The sequence below is a fragment of the Crinia signifera genome, chromosome 4, assembly GCF_055691185.1.
Source record: "Crinia signifera chromosome 4, ASM5569118v1, whole genome shotgun sequence".
NCBI classification, from domain to species: Eukaryota; Metazoa; Chordata; class Amphibia; order Anura; family Myobatrachidae; genus Crinia; species Crinia signifera.
Genome location: NC_139220.1, coordinates 82,062,541 through 82,075,306, shown reverse-complemented (window position 1 = coordinate 82,075,306; position 12,766 = coordinate 82,062,541). Strand labels below are relative to the sequence as shown.

The 12,766-nt window shown below is 44.5% G+C and overlaps 1 protein-coding gene across 2 annotated transcripts in view; it reads left to right on the top strand.

Annotated features, from left to right (window-relative positions):
* Nucleotides 1-7,570, top strand: part of SH3RF2 (SH3 domain containing ring finger 2) — a 164,630-nt gene extending 157,060 nt beyond the window's left edge. The window contains exons 10-11 of one of the 2 annotated variants that reach the window (XM_083181912.1): nucleotides 769-1,109; nucleotides 6,182-7,570. In XM_083181912.1, coding sequence (XP_083038038.1) covers nucleotides 769-1,109; nucleotides 6,182-6,511 — 671 coding nt within the window. In that variant the 3' untranslated portion in view covers nucleotides 6,512-7,570. Of the gene's footprint in view, nucleotides 1-768; nucleotides 1,110-6,178 lie in introns of both variants that reach the window. The other variant, XM_083181910.1, reaches the window with a different exon arrangement.
* The last annotated feature ends 5,196 nt before the right edge of the window (nucleotides 7,571-12,766 follow it).

The window sequence follows — 12,766 nt, the reverse complement described above, 5'->3', positions numbered from 1 at the left end:
CACAAAAAAACAAAACCTTTTTTTTCTATGAATGTGCATTTCCTGTAGTTGACCTAAAATAGAAATAAATATATAGTACTGTTACTGTATTTGTATGTTGTCCACCACTTTTCAGTCCTTTTACATGAACACTGAGTCTGTCGGGGAAATTTACTAAGATGGGAAATGGGACATGAGATGTTGGTATGGGCAACCAATCAAAATGTATTTCTCATTTATTTAGCACATTCCACAGATAATAGATAGTATCTGATTGGTTGCCCATAGCAACATCCCATCTGAACTAGAACTACAATCTTAGTAAATATTCCTGTGTCTTTTAGGGGTTTATTTACTTAGAGATATATTTACTAATGGTTCATTTTCACAGATTTTGAATTGATTAAAAAAAGAATATCTATCTAAATCGATGCTTTGTTTTCAGGGCTAAAACACACATTTAATAACAGCTGATTTTGTTATTTATTTTTCAATATTAGTAAATGTGTATTTTATTTCTGACCTATGTAAATACTGTATGGCCGTAATTGCCAGTTCCAAGAACCAAGAGCTTCAAATTGTATTTATGCCTGAAATGTAAAAGTGATGTTCTTACTAGCTGTGTTTTTCTAGGAAATGATTGCCCCTTTTTTTTTTACATTTTGTAAAAGGACACATTTGGAAGCATCTGCATTCCAATATACAACAGAAATAGGTCCTTTTATTTATTTTTTATGTTTAAAGCAGTGTAAAGATATTAAATTCTATATGTATATACTGTATTCTCAGATTTGACTGTTCAGAAGATCGTGCCAACAAGCCCTATATCGCATCCAGTGGCCATAAGCAGAATACCGTCAATCACTGTTCAGCCTCAACAGATCTTTATTAATGCAGCTAATTCCAGTGTTGGAGCCAATGTTGATACGTGTTCGAGGCCCAACTCATGGAGTGATGCGTCACCTCTGTTTGGTAGACCAATTGACTACAGAAGATACTCTGCAGCTAGTTCTATTGCTTTTGATCCCAAAGAGTACACAGCAAAATATGACTCACCACTGAAACAGCCAACATCTGCTCCTCCTTCCATACTGGTGAAGCCAGACACACCTAAAAGTGCTTCTGACAAGGTAATTATGACCTTTCTCATAAATAACACTTATTTTCTTAAACAGCATGTTCCATTTTTAGCATATTTGGTACCTGAGTTGTAATGGCAGTGGTAGCGGAATTACTGCTACAGTATAAGGCCAAATCGGTTGTTTAGGGTCCTGCGGATCACAGGGGGCCCGCTGACAGACTTATTTGATGTCTGCCATCTGGACCACTGTCTCACACACCTGTCACATCCCCCTCCACTCCTTAATAACTAGTAATGTCAGTAGCATTATTTGTTGAAACAGTCACCTCCTGAAGTCCGGAGGAAGGATGAGGATGTTATTTTCTGCAAGGTTGTGTCTTCATGCGCTGGGTCAATGCATGATGGATTAATAAGTGTGTGTGTGTGTCAGTTAGGGGCTAGCTATCAGTCAGTAAATGTGTTTGTGTCAGTAAAGGGTGTATGTCAGTAAGTATATGTGATAATGTGCCAATAGGTGATGTCAGTAAATGGTATTTAAATTTGACCAGCGCTCTGACTGTGTTAATATGCCCATACACTGTCTGTGGGGTACCTTGTTTGCCTGCTGATGAACTCCTATGTGCAGATGGTACTAAAGATAGGATGTACACAGTAGTGAGTGATAAAGTATATTTATTGACACATTGCATGAATGTATTAACTGCATACAAACATACGGGACCTGTGGGGTAATAAGTGGTGGGGTGAGGGATGGGGAAAAAAGGGGGGGGCTAAAAGTCCAGCCCAACGGGTTTTGTGCTGGGGCTGGTGTGTGAAGAAGTGGTGGTCTGTCCCAACGCATTTCAACCCCGGTGGGGCCTTTATCAAGGATCCTTGATATGTATGGGCATATTAACATAGTCAGAGCGCTGGTCTATCTATCACCTGTAGCAAAACCGAGTTTGGACATACTCGACCAAGCTGCCGACAGTCGAGCTGAGCACCTTAAATCCAATCTCCTTGATAGTAAATGGTATTTGTCAGTAAATGGTATTTTTGTCAGTAAGTGTTTGTATCAGGAAGTGTGCCTGTGTCATTAAGTGAAATCTGTGTCAGAAGTTGGAGTATTGGCTAGTAAGTGGTATCTGTTACTAAGGGGTGTCAGAAACTCCTTACTGATGCAAACACACTTTGTTTGTCAATATGAGTTTTTTGTCAGTAAGGGGTGTTTGCATACCTCTCAACTATTATAATAGTTAATTTGGCACGACCGGTCCAAAAATGGGCAGGGCTAAGGGGCAGGCATGACCTAGGATCGCACCCATCGCCACAACCCTCAACTTTAACATTTTTGGGGTGTGCCCAGTGCTGTTTTAGTGACTGGGCAGCCCCAGACCCCCTCCTTACACTCCTTCCCTCCTTTCCTGCATTGAACAGATCAGCTGTAGCCGTAGACTCGGGTTCCCCCAGCTGCCTGCAGGACATTCGCCAAATAGCGGGACTGTTCTTCTATAATTGGTACAGTTGGGATGTATGGTGTTTGTGTTAATAACTTTGTCTTTGTGTCAGTAAGTGTGACTGTGCCAGTAAGTATATCAGTGTATTTGTATCAGTAAGGCTTGTCTGTGTCAGAAAACAGTGTCTGTCAGTAATACCCCTTTTACACCGCAGCAAAACCCCATGTCTTCGGCGGGTCAGCCCGGGTCAGCGGCGGTGTAAATGGGACACACCGTGTCCCTTTACACAGGACTTCTACCCAGGTCCTGACCTGGGTAGAACACGGCTAGGACCTGGGGCGGTGTAAATGGGTACACCGGGTCATCCAACCAGGCTCCCATTTAAATCAATGGGGGACGTACAACCTGTGGACCGCAGTGTCCGCAGGTTGGACGGGGGGCACACACAGCCTGTGCTGATGTCTGCTATACTCTGCAGACAGCGGCAGCGGAAGAGGTGGATGAATGCCTGTGTGCGGCATCCATTCACCCCCCCGGACAAGGGCTGGGGGTGCACGGGGGCTGGGGGCAGCCCAGCAGATTACCTTAGTGCTGGGCTTGCCTCCAGCTCATCGGTACGGGTCCCAGCGGCGGCAATCGGAGATGATGTCATCTCCAAGAAGTGGCGGGAGACTGTGGGCGGTGTAAAAGGGAGCAAACGCCGGGTCGCACCCGGCTTGAAGCAGGGATCAAAAACCCGGGTGCGACCCAGCGTTTTTGGTGTAAAAGGGGTATAAGTGTGTTTGTTGTCAGTAAATGGAACCTGTTTCAGTAAGACGGGTCTATGTCATTAGTGATATCTGTCAGTAAAGGGTGTCTGTATCAGTAAAACGTATTTGTCAGTAAGGGGTGTCTGTGTCATTGATATAGGTCAGTAAGGGGTGTCTGTATAAGTAAGTAGTATCTGTCAGTAAGGTGGGTGGCTGTGTAAGTCAGTAAGGCAGTTTGAGTTTGCCCATGCAGCTATGGGGACAGCAAGTGTGTGGTTATAGGGGCAATGTGTGTGTGTGTGTGTGTGTGTATGGGTGCAGTTATAAAGGCAGCGTGCAGCTATGGGGGCAGTGTGTGTATGTTTGTGCGCGGCTATTGGGTCAGCTTGTGTGGCAAAGGGGGCAGTGTGTGTGTGTGTGTGTGTGTGTGTGTGTGTGTGGCTATGGAGCAGGGCTGGACTGGGACCAGAAAGTGGCCCTGGCATTTGGAGTACACAGGCCCACCTGCAGCAGACGGGACCCTTGCACGGCGAAGCCACGCTGTGAAAAGGGGGCATTGCCTCATGGAAAGGAGATGTGGCATTACACTGCCCATTCCACATTATGGAACACACCGTTATGCCCATTCCACATCATGGAACACACCGTTATGCTCATTGCTCATTGTGGAACACACTGTTATGCCCATTCCACATTATGCCACACACCGTAATGCCCATTCCACATAATGCCGCTCACCGTAATGCCCATACACAAAATGCTGCACACCATGATGCCCAATATGCTGCATACAGTTATGCCCTTTATTACACAATATGCTGCACACCGTGATGCCCATTACACAATATGCTGCACACCGTGATGCCCATTACACAATATGCTGCACACCCTGATGCCCATTACACAATATGCTGCACACCATGATGCCCATTACACAATATGCTGCACACCATGATGCCCAGTACTCAATATGCTGCATACAGTTATGCCCATTATTACATAATATGCTGCACACAGTTATGCCCATTACACAATATGCTGCACACTGTTATGCCCATTACACAATATGATACACACTGTTATGCCAATTACATATTATGCCACATTGCTACATGTAATCACCCCAGTAGTCCTGCCTATAAACTTAATGCCACCATTAGTGCACCTGACTTTACACAATGCCCCCAAAAGTACCACTGCACTTAAAATTTTTGGTGCTGTGCTGTTGGGGATGGGGGAGGGAGTGCTTCCCTGCTCCGTGCTGCTGCCAGTGGGGTTGGAGCAGAGGGCACCTTCTTCTCTCAGCTGAGGGGGGGTGTAGTCGTGTTCCGTCTGATCGGCAGGCAGCTTCTGCCCCAAGGGGAAGGGGGCGGGCCACGGGCGTGCACAAGGGCAGCGGCTCCCTCCTGCCCAGCTGCCCACAAGTCAGATCCCTCCTGTCCGGCTGCCAGAGCATGTGTCTGCAGGGCAGCAGCTCCCTCCTGCCCGGCTGCCCACAAGTCTGATCCCTCCTGCCTGGCCCCCGCAGCATGTGGGCTGCAAAAATCGGCCCACAAGGCCATCGGCCCTTCTGGCATTTGCCAGAAGAGCCAGATGGCCAGTCTGGCCCTGCTATGGAGACATGTGCATGTGTGCGGCCATGGAGGCAGTGTGCATGTGTGCGGCCATTGAGGCAGTGTGTGTGTGTGTGTGTCTGTGGCCATGGAGGCAGTGTGCATGTGTGCAGCCATTGAGGCAGTGTGTGTGTGTGTGTGTGTGTGTGTGTTTGTGGCCATGGATGCAGTGTGTGTGAGTGGCCATGGAGGCAGTGTGCGTGTGTGAGTGGCCATGGAGGCAGTGTGCGTGTGTGTGTGGCCATGGAGGCAGTGTGCGTGTGTGTGGCCATGGAGGCAGTGTGTGTGTGTGTGTGTGTGTGTGTGTGTGTGTGTTTGATTTTTAGAGACTATCCATGTGCATAAGCATTTATGCGCATGTTTAGCCTCTTTGTGCGAGCGGGCAAAGTGATTATTCGCCAGCCGTTCGGGCACAGCACTGCGGGTGGGGTGTGTGCATCGGGCGTTCATACGGGTGTTTAAATGACACAAGCTGCAAAATTTGCAGCTTTTTGAGTCAACCAGAATAACCCCCATATCATGCAATTGTGCAAACATTTGCTGCATGTAATAGGAAAATTGGGGCTGCTGTGTGAACCTATAGCTGTTTTACCATATTTGGGGTTATGTAGTATAAATATTATTACCTGAGCAGGTCTCATGGGTGTCCTGGTCATTTATTTAAAAAAAAATGTTTTATTATTATATAGAACAAGTGTGGCCCAAAATTTTGTGGCAACCCGAATGCATTGTTAGGCCACATTATTTGTAAAATGGGGAGTGGGCATAATATTCGGTACTGGTGTAGTTTCACGGTGGCACTGCCCACGGATTGCATCGTATGCAAATCGATTTGCCCAGCGAGCCCCACGAGGGGACACGGAATACACAGCAAGTAATACACAAGTATTTTGTGTCCATTCGCCATGCTTTGGGCTCGTTTTCCGCGTCCGCTCACCACACTTTATAAAATCAACTCCACGCTGTAGTGGATAGTTGGATTATCCCACTATCAGGAGGACAGGTCAGGAGGACACGTGCGTTCACCGCTCTTTGGGATGACGTGGATAGTGGGGGTGTGCTAAATCGCATTGCATGCAAATCGTAGGCAAATTGCATGCGATTTGCACATGATGCAATACACGGGCAGTGCCTCCATGAAACTACACAAGTACCTAATTTTTATTTTAAACCTAGAGAGGAAGGAGTCATAGATACAACGTAGAACAAATCATATATCACGGTACATTGTACATACCTTATCTAATATTTGCAGTGCTTTGCCTTTATGGCTATTTTTCTATTGGAGGATAAAGTTTCATATTTTTTGCTGTCATTTAGCAGGTGAAGACTGTAAGGTTCCAGAATTTTAGCCCACCTCCACTAAAGCGCCACAGCACTCAGTTTGATGGACAACTGGAACAGCTGTCCAGTCAGACAATTAAACCAGAAAGCTCCTTGGTAGCAGAAGATCTACTGACCATTCCACTGAGACATCCATCCAATCCGAGTCAGCCGACGGAAAGAAACAAAATACAGAAACTTAAGTCTACAAGCAATGACCTTACCCACCCACCACAGTCAACACTGTCCTTTCCTAAAAGAAGATCCCTAAATGATGACTCAAAGAGGTGGAGTGCAATATATCACACCCAAGATATCTTGTCAACTTAATGTCTCTACCGTGATTTAACTTGTGCTGAGTTTTTCTTTCCTATCTTGGCACATTAAATTAGATTTTGTGTCGGAGAGCCTCTCTGTAATTTTCTCATCAATCCATTTTGTCATACAGGACAGACTTACCATGACAAAAAAAAAGGATCACTGGCACCTTCAATTACAAATGTCTCTCTTACCCCTCATTCTTATTACCAAGACAGGTTTGTGTCAGACACCCTGTCACGCTCTTTGCTATATGAAGATACATAGTGGATATATTTGACAAGTTGACTGGGACATTTTTCTCTTTAGGAAATAAGGTCACTTACTCAACAAGGTGAAAGAAAGAAAATAGTTTGATGCCCTCCTGCTTTTTTTTGCCTGGCAACCTTGGCATATTTTTATTTTCATTTATTATGTTGCTTTTCGTTGAACTGCACTCATCTGAAATCCAATTCTACCTTTAGATCAATTCGTTGCAGATTTATATCTCAGCTACAGCAATTAAATGACTGAAAATGTTAACGTATATATATTGTTTATTATGGCTTATGGATATGAGTCTTAAACTTCCTAACCTTGGACAATTTGCTATAGTTTCTGTAGATAAAATAAATTCTATGTTTTGCTGTAATTACTGCACATGCATCTTTATAAAAAATATTTATCCAAGATGGTTTCCGGGAGATGAGGAAGCCATCTTGTGGCCAGACAATAAAAAAGATACATAGGCTTCTGTCCTGGAGATTTTGCAGACATTAGTTTTGTTTGAGTCATTTTTTGCAGGGGATATTAATTCAATTAATGTAACCATTTTTGGGGGTTATTCAGACCTGATCACTGGGATGTTAATTTTCAAATAATCCCCGCCCAGCCATAGTGAAATCCCACCCTGTGCATACCTGAAAAAAGCTTGCAAAAATATCACAGTCCTGCGATTAGCTGCACATACATTCATAACCACTTACCATAGAGTGATCTGTGCATAGCAGGACCTACTTGGCCAGTGTGATAGAAACAGGCTGATCAGGGCCGTATATGATATCACATACCCTCCTGAAAAAATGCTTGGGCCCTGACACTCCCAATAAATGGCCGGATGACACCCACCAATGGCAGCCTACAGCCAGGATGGTCTGGCCTGCGAATTTGCAGCAGTGCGATCAGGTCTGAATAACCACCTAAGTTCAGTTCGATAGCACATACCCAAGTTAATAAAAAACGGTACTTATGTAATATCTGGGCTCCCGTTTTTCTTATGAGACCGTGTGCGTTCGCCACGCTTCGGGCACGGTGGCTCGCTGCGCTCGCCACACTATATAAAATCAACTCCATGCGTAGTTGGATAGTATAAAAAATGGGGTGCATTTAACATGGTAGCCCAGATAATACATAAGTACCTAAAAAACAAATAATTACAGTAAATTTAGCAGTGAAAATATTGCAATAAATTGGTTATGCATCTACTGTATATCCCCATGGTCTAGTGTTCCCCATTTGCAGGAATGAAAAATAATATTTAATAGTTTTAATTTCAATATATTAAAATAATTATTATTTATAAGACCTATCTAGATTTAAATCCTCGTTAATTTTAATGCCCCTCAGCGACCCTATTGTTTAATCCAGGGTTCCTCAAACTATTTTGCTCTGGGAACCCATCAGACAATAAAAATATTTACGGGACCCCAGCAAGTTGATGCAGAAGGTCATCACGTCACATGTGTAGGCAGCAGACCGCACATACATGGCAGCATTGTGGAGGCACAGAATGATATGACGAGTCTAATATAACAATCAATTCAACAGATTGTTCAGACTCCTTGAATCACTGACTGAGATTAGAAAAGTCATCAGTTTGATGGTCAGCAACATGGAGTCGCGACCCCATGCTAAGCAGGTGGGGACCAACTTTGGGGTCAGAACCCACAGTTTGAGAACCGCTGCTTTAATCAATTGTCAAATTAATCTGTTATTGTTGTAATAATTGTTAGGAGCCCGCAATGCATCAAAAAGTGATATTAACCGTTTCAGGTCCAATGTCTAGTCAGGCTTAACAGCCCTAGCACTAGTAGCAGATCCAATGGTGAGCCACTTTGGTCTACATCAGGGCGGATTGGTAACTGAATCTGGGCTGGGAGAAATCATAGAGCAGCCTGGGGGGGGGGGTGCTGCTGACCGGTTGCCCGGGGAAGACACACAATGGTGCTAACGGGTTGCCCGGTGGGGGGGGGGGGGGGGTAATGCTGGCAGGAGCAGTGAGGTTAGACCATACTTTGGCCCTTATTTAGATCTGATAACAGTACAAATTTGGGTACTTATGTATTATCTGGACTCCCATGTTAAATGCACCCCATTTTTTTCATACCCCTACTATCCAACTACGCATAGAGTTGATTTTATATAGTGTGGCGAGCGCAGCGAGCCCGAAGCGTGGCGAGCGGACACGGTCTCATAAGAAAACCGGGAGCCCAGATATTACATAAGTACCCAAATTTGTTCTCAAAATGGGCAAAACCATTTGAACTGCAGGTGGGACAGATGAAACATATGCAGACAGAGTTACATTTATGTGAGTTATTTTGTGTCTGTGCAGGGTAAATACTGGTAACATTATTTTTACACTACAATTTAGATTTTAGTTTCAACACACCCCACCCAAATCTAATTCTTGCTGCACATGTTACATCTGCCCCACCTGCAGTGCACATGGTTTTGCCCATTTTGAGAACAAATTTTTACTGCGATCAGATCTGAATAAGGGCCTTTGTGCAGGAGTAAATAATGGCTGTCTGATGACTTTAGTGTCAAACCCGCTCGGCGCTGTGATGCAAAGTCCCACATGGAGGAGGAGGAGCTGCTGCATTTGGGCATGGGCAGTAGCTCTCCTCAAGGACCACGGGCCATCACCATCTTTATCACTGGCAACCTTCCCAGTCAACCTCTCTCTGCGGCGCCTATCGGCTAACATACTAGGTATGTCACTCTGCCCCTAGGAGTTGGTGGCTGCGGTTAGCGGACGCGGCCCAGCCAGGGGAGACAGTGGAGGCCCAGTAAGGGGGAAAGTGTCCGAAATCCGGACCGACCCACCGGGAAATCCTCCCCTGGTCTACATTCATGTAGACCATTTTTGAATAAAAAAAATTACAATTAATTTAAACATTAAAACCAGACTGTTTGAATAAAAAAAAAAAATATTTGGACTGCAAAGGGGTAACAATATGCTTACCTGGATTTATTTTATAGATACCATAGCTAGGTTAATGCTCATACTTTAAAGAACCCACTGTAACATAATGATGTATTGCCGGTCAGTCATGGGCAGTCTGGCATTGTATACTTATTGTTCTATTTACTGTTTTCTTCACCGACCTGTTATATCAAACAGTATCCAGTATGCCCAATTTACAATAAGCTAATAATCAATATTTTCTGGCAGCTGTTTACAAAGAATGATAGAGGAAGAGAATAATAAACAGTTAATTGAGTGTTTTATTATGCATACCAGTATCGGGCATAAGGAGATTTATTTACCACACCCTCGTTTTACAATTCTGTTTGTGTGCTTGAATTTCACTCAGCCCATTAACTCTCAGTCTAATAGTTCCCCTATGTGTCATTATTCAATGGTCACATTCCATTGAGACTTAATGAAATTGTGAAAAAGTAAGAGGTTCTCGCTTGCTTGAAGAATTGTATTAACAGAAACATAAAGAAGATCTATGTGTATGTGTTCCTGAAGCCAAATAGAGGCAAATATACAGAGACATTTAATGTCATGTTGTCCCTGATTCTACAGGTTTTATTTTTGTTAGCACCTCATATGATTTTCCTGGATTTATGACATTGTTTGTGTGCAATGGCCCCATCTCTGTGATATCATTATTGTTATGACAGATTGATATTGCACTTTTACAGTGTGCATTTCTTGCTTTCAGCTCAAGTTAAAACTGTTCTTTTTAGTAGTTTTCCTATTTTGCAGGAAATAGTGAGCGTTTCCTTTTATGTGTGGTAATATTTCAGTCCAAGGCAATTGTCTTACAACAGGCATGACAAACTGGTGTCTAGCGGTCATATGCAACCCTTTTCAACTTTTACCTGGGCCAGAGCTGGAACTACCATTAGTGTCCACTGCTGCCCCGGTCACCCTCTTCCTGTCACCCACTGTTTTTCCCTGTCACACTGTGTCTCCCCGGCCCCTCCCTGTCACCCACTGACTCTCCCTGTCACCCACTACAGTGTTACATATTATAAACTTGGGTTGGGGTGGAGGAGGGGGGCCCAAATTATATTTTTGCACCTGGGCCCACCACTTGATGCTTTTAACAATTCAAATCAAATGCAACCCCTAACCCAGTGGTTTCCAAACTGTGTGCCGTGGCTCCCTGGGGTGCCTCAGAGCACTTGCAGAGGTGCCCTGGAATGGTGGTCCAGGACCAATTAATTTTATTTACGGTCAATGTAATAGGGAAAGTTAGTGCTTGTGTCTTCAAATCATACAATGTGTGAACAAACCGAAGTGAATCCTGTCCCTCACAACATAACATATAAACACAATTTATTTAATTTTTTATATTTTGGGGGGAAATAAATGTTTATTGAAACACCAATAATTACATTTGATAATAAAGGTACAAGAAAATGTTCATGAAAGAGTCAGTATAAACGTAGGAGAGTAGCATCATAGCGCAGTGTGATCAGAATGAACAAACATTGTCATAAATAAAAAGCAATGAAAAGACAAAAGATGAGTTCACTCTGTCTCTTATTTTGAGGTAAACCATTAGTCAATCAATCAATATGGCCCAGGGTTGTCATAGTTCAAAAACTGTACAAGAAAAACTCCCAAATATTCTGCCAAGACCACCGGCTGATCTCCAGAGATAAGTCTCAACATGTACCGTCGAGTGTGTTTAAAAGAATCATGAAGTTTGATCCTTATTGCCAAAGGGAGCAACGTTATATAACTTGCCCATGCGTCAAAGAATTTCTTTATACGGAGTTCCTTGTTCAATAGGCACTCAATCCATTCCATGTTGAAAACATGAAACAATTTAGTCCTGAACAGTTGCAGCGAGGTTGGGGTAGCGTCGATCCATGTCTGCAGGATGGCTCTGCATGTCACCGCACTATCAATTCACAAGAGGCGTTTACTTCCCCTGGTCGTTCTCTGATCCTCGGGCAATATCCCAAATATAGCCCAATGATCTGTAAAGGGGACATAGTTCACCAGGGGGTCAAACGTAAAATTTCTAACCTGAAGCCAAAACAGTTTAAGCATGGGGCAACCCCGAAAATAGTGATATACTGTAGGTTTGCCTCACCTGTATTACACCTCGGGCAATCCACCGAGGAAGTCATCCCAGCAAGGAACTGTGTACGAGGGGAAAAGTATGCTTTATGAAAAATTTTAGAAACATTTCCTGGTACTGTATTGCAGGTAGTAGCTTCCTGGAACGCAACAAAGCTTTGGACAACTGTGTGGGCATCGCTATGGTCCAAGCCTTCATGCGAGTGCTGCTGGTATCGTGATCTATAATTTGTCTAAAGAAATTGTACTGTATAGATATAGCCTTTTGCTCGGCCACCCCAGCCAAGAGCATTGTGTCCAAGGTGTTTGTCCAATCCGTCTCCGAAAATGTCACACGTAGCCGCGACGGAGCGCGGCGGGTACAGTACTCACCCGTCCGCGCCCGCCGCCGGCTAGCGTGTGCAGGCTCCGGTCTGCGGTGTGCGGGTAGCGGCAGCTCTGGGTAGGGATGGCAGCAGGGGAGCGTCGGTGTCTTTGCAGATAGTGGTGCTGGGAGGCCGGCGTCGCCATCTTGGTTGAGGGCAGGAGACAGATTGGCCCAGAGTGGAGGTTCCCTCCTCATCCTGCGCTGACAGCCAATGGCAGCCGTCCCCTGGGGATATAAGGGATCTGCCTAGGCTGTTCAGTGTCAGTGCAATGAGTCTTTGGAGTCATTCACAACTCCTAGCTGATTCCCGGATCCTGGCTCTTTCTCTCCTGACTCTGGTGCCTTGCTCCCTGCATCTTGCTACAAGGAAGTTTTCTCCTGACACCAATGCTGCAAGTCCTACCTAGTGCTTGTTCCTGCTTGTGTCCCAGAATTACCCTGCACAGCATTCCGCTGCCCTCCTTCATACAACTCATTCATTCCATCATCTTTCAGTCATCCGGATCCATTTCTTCTGTCATCAAATCAACCTCTTTCCGGATCTTCCTCTATGTACTCTGGCTCATCAAGTACACGTTTCCAGATTTACCTG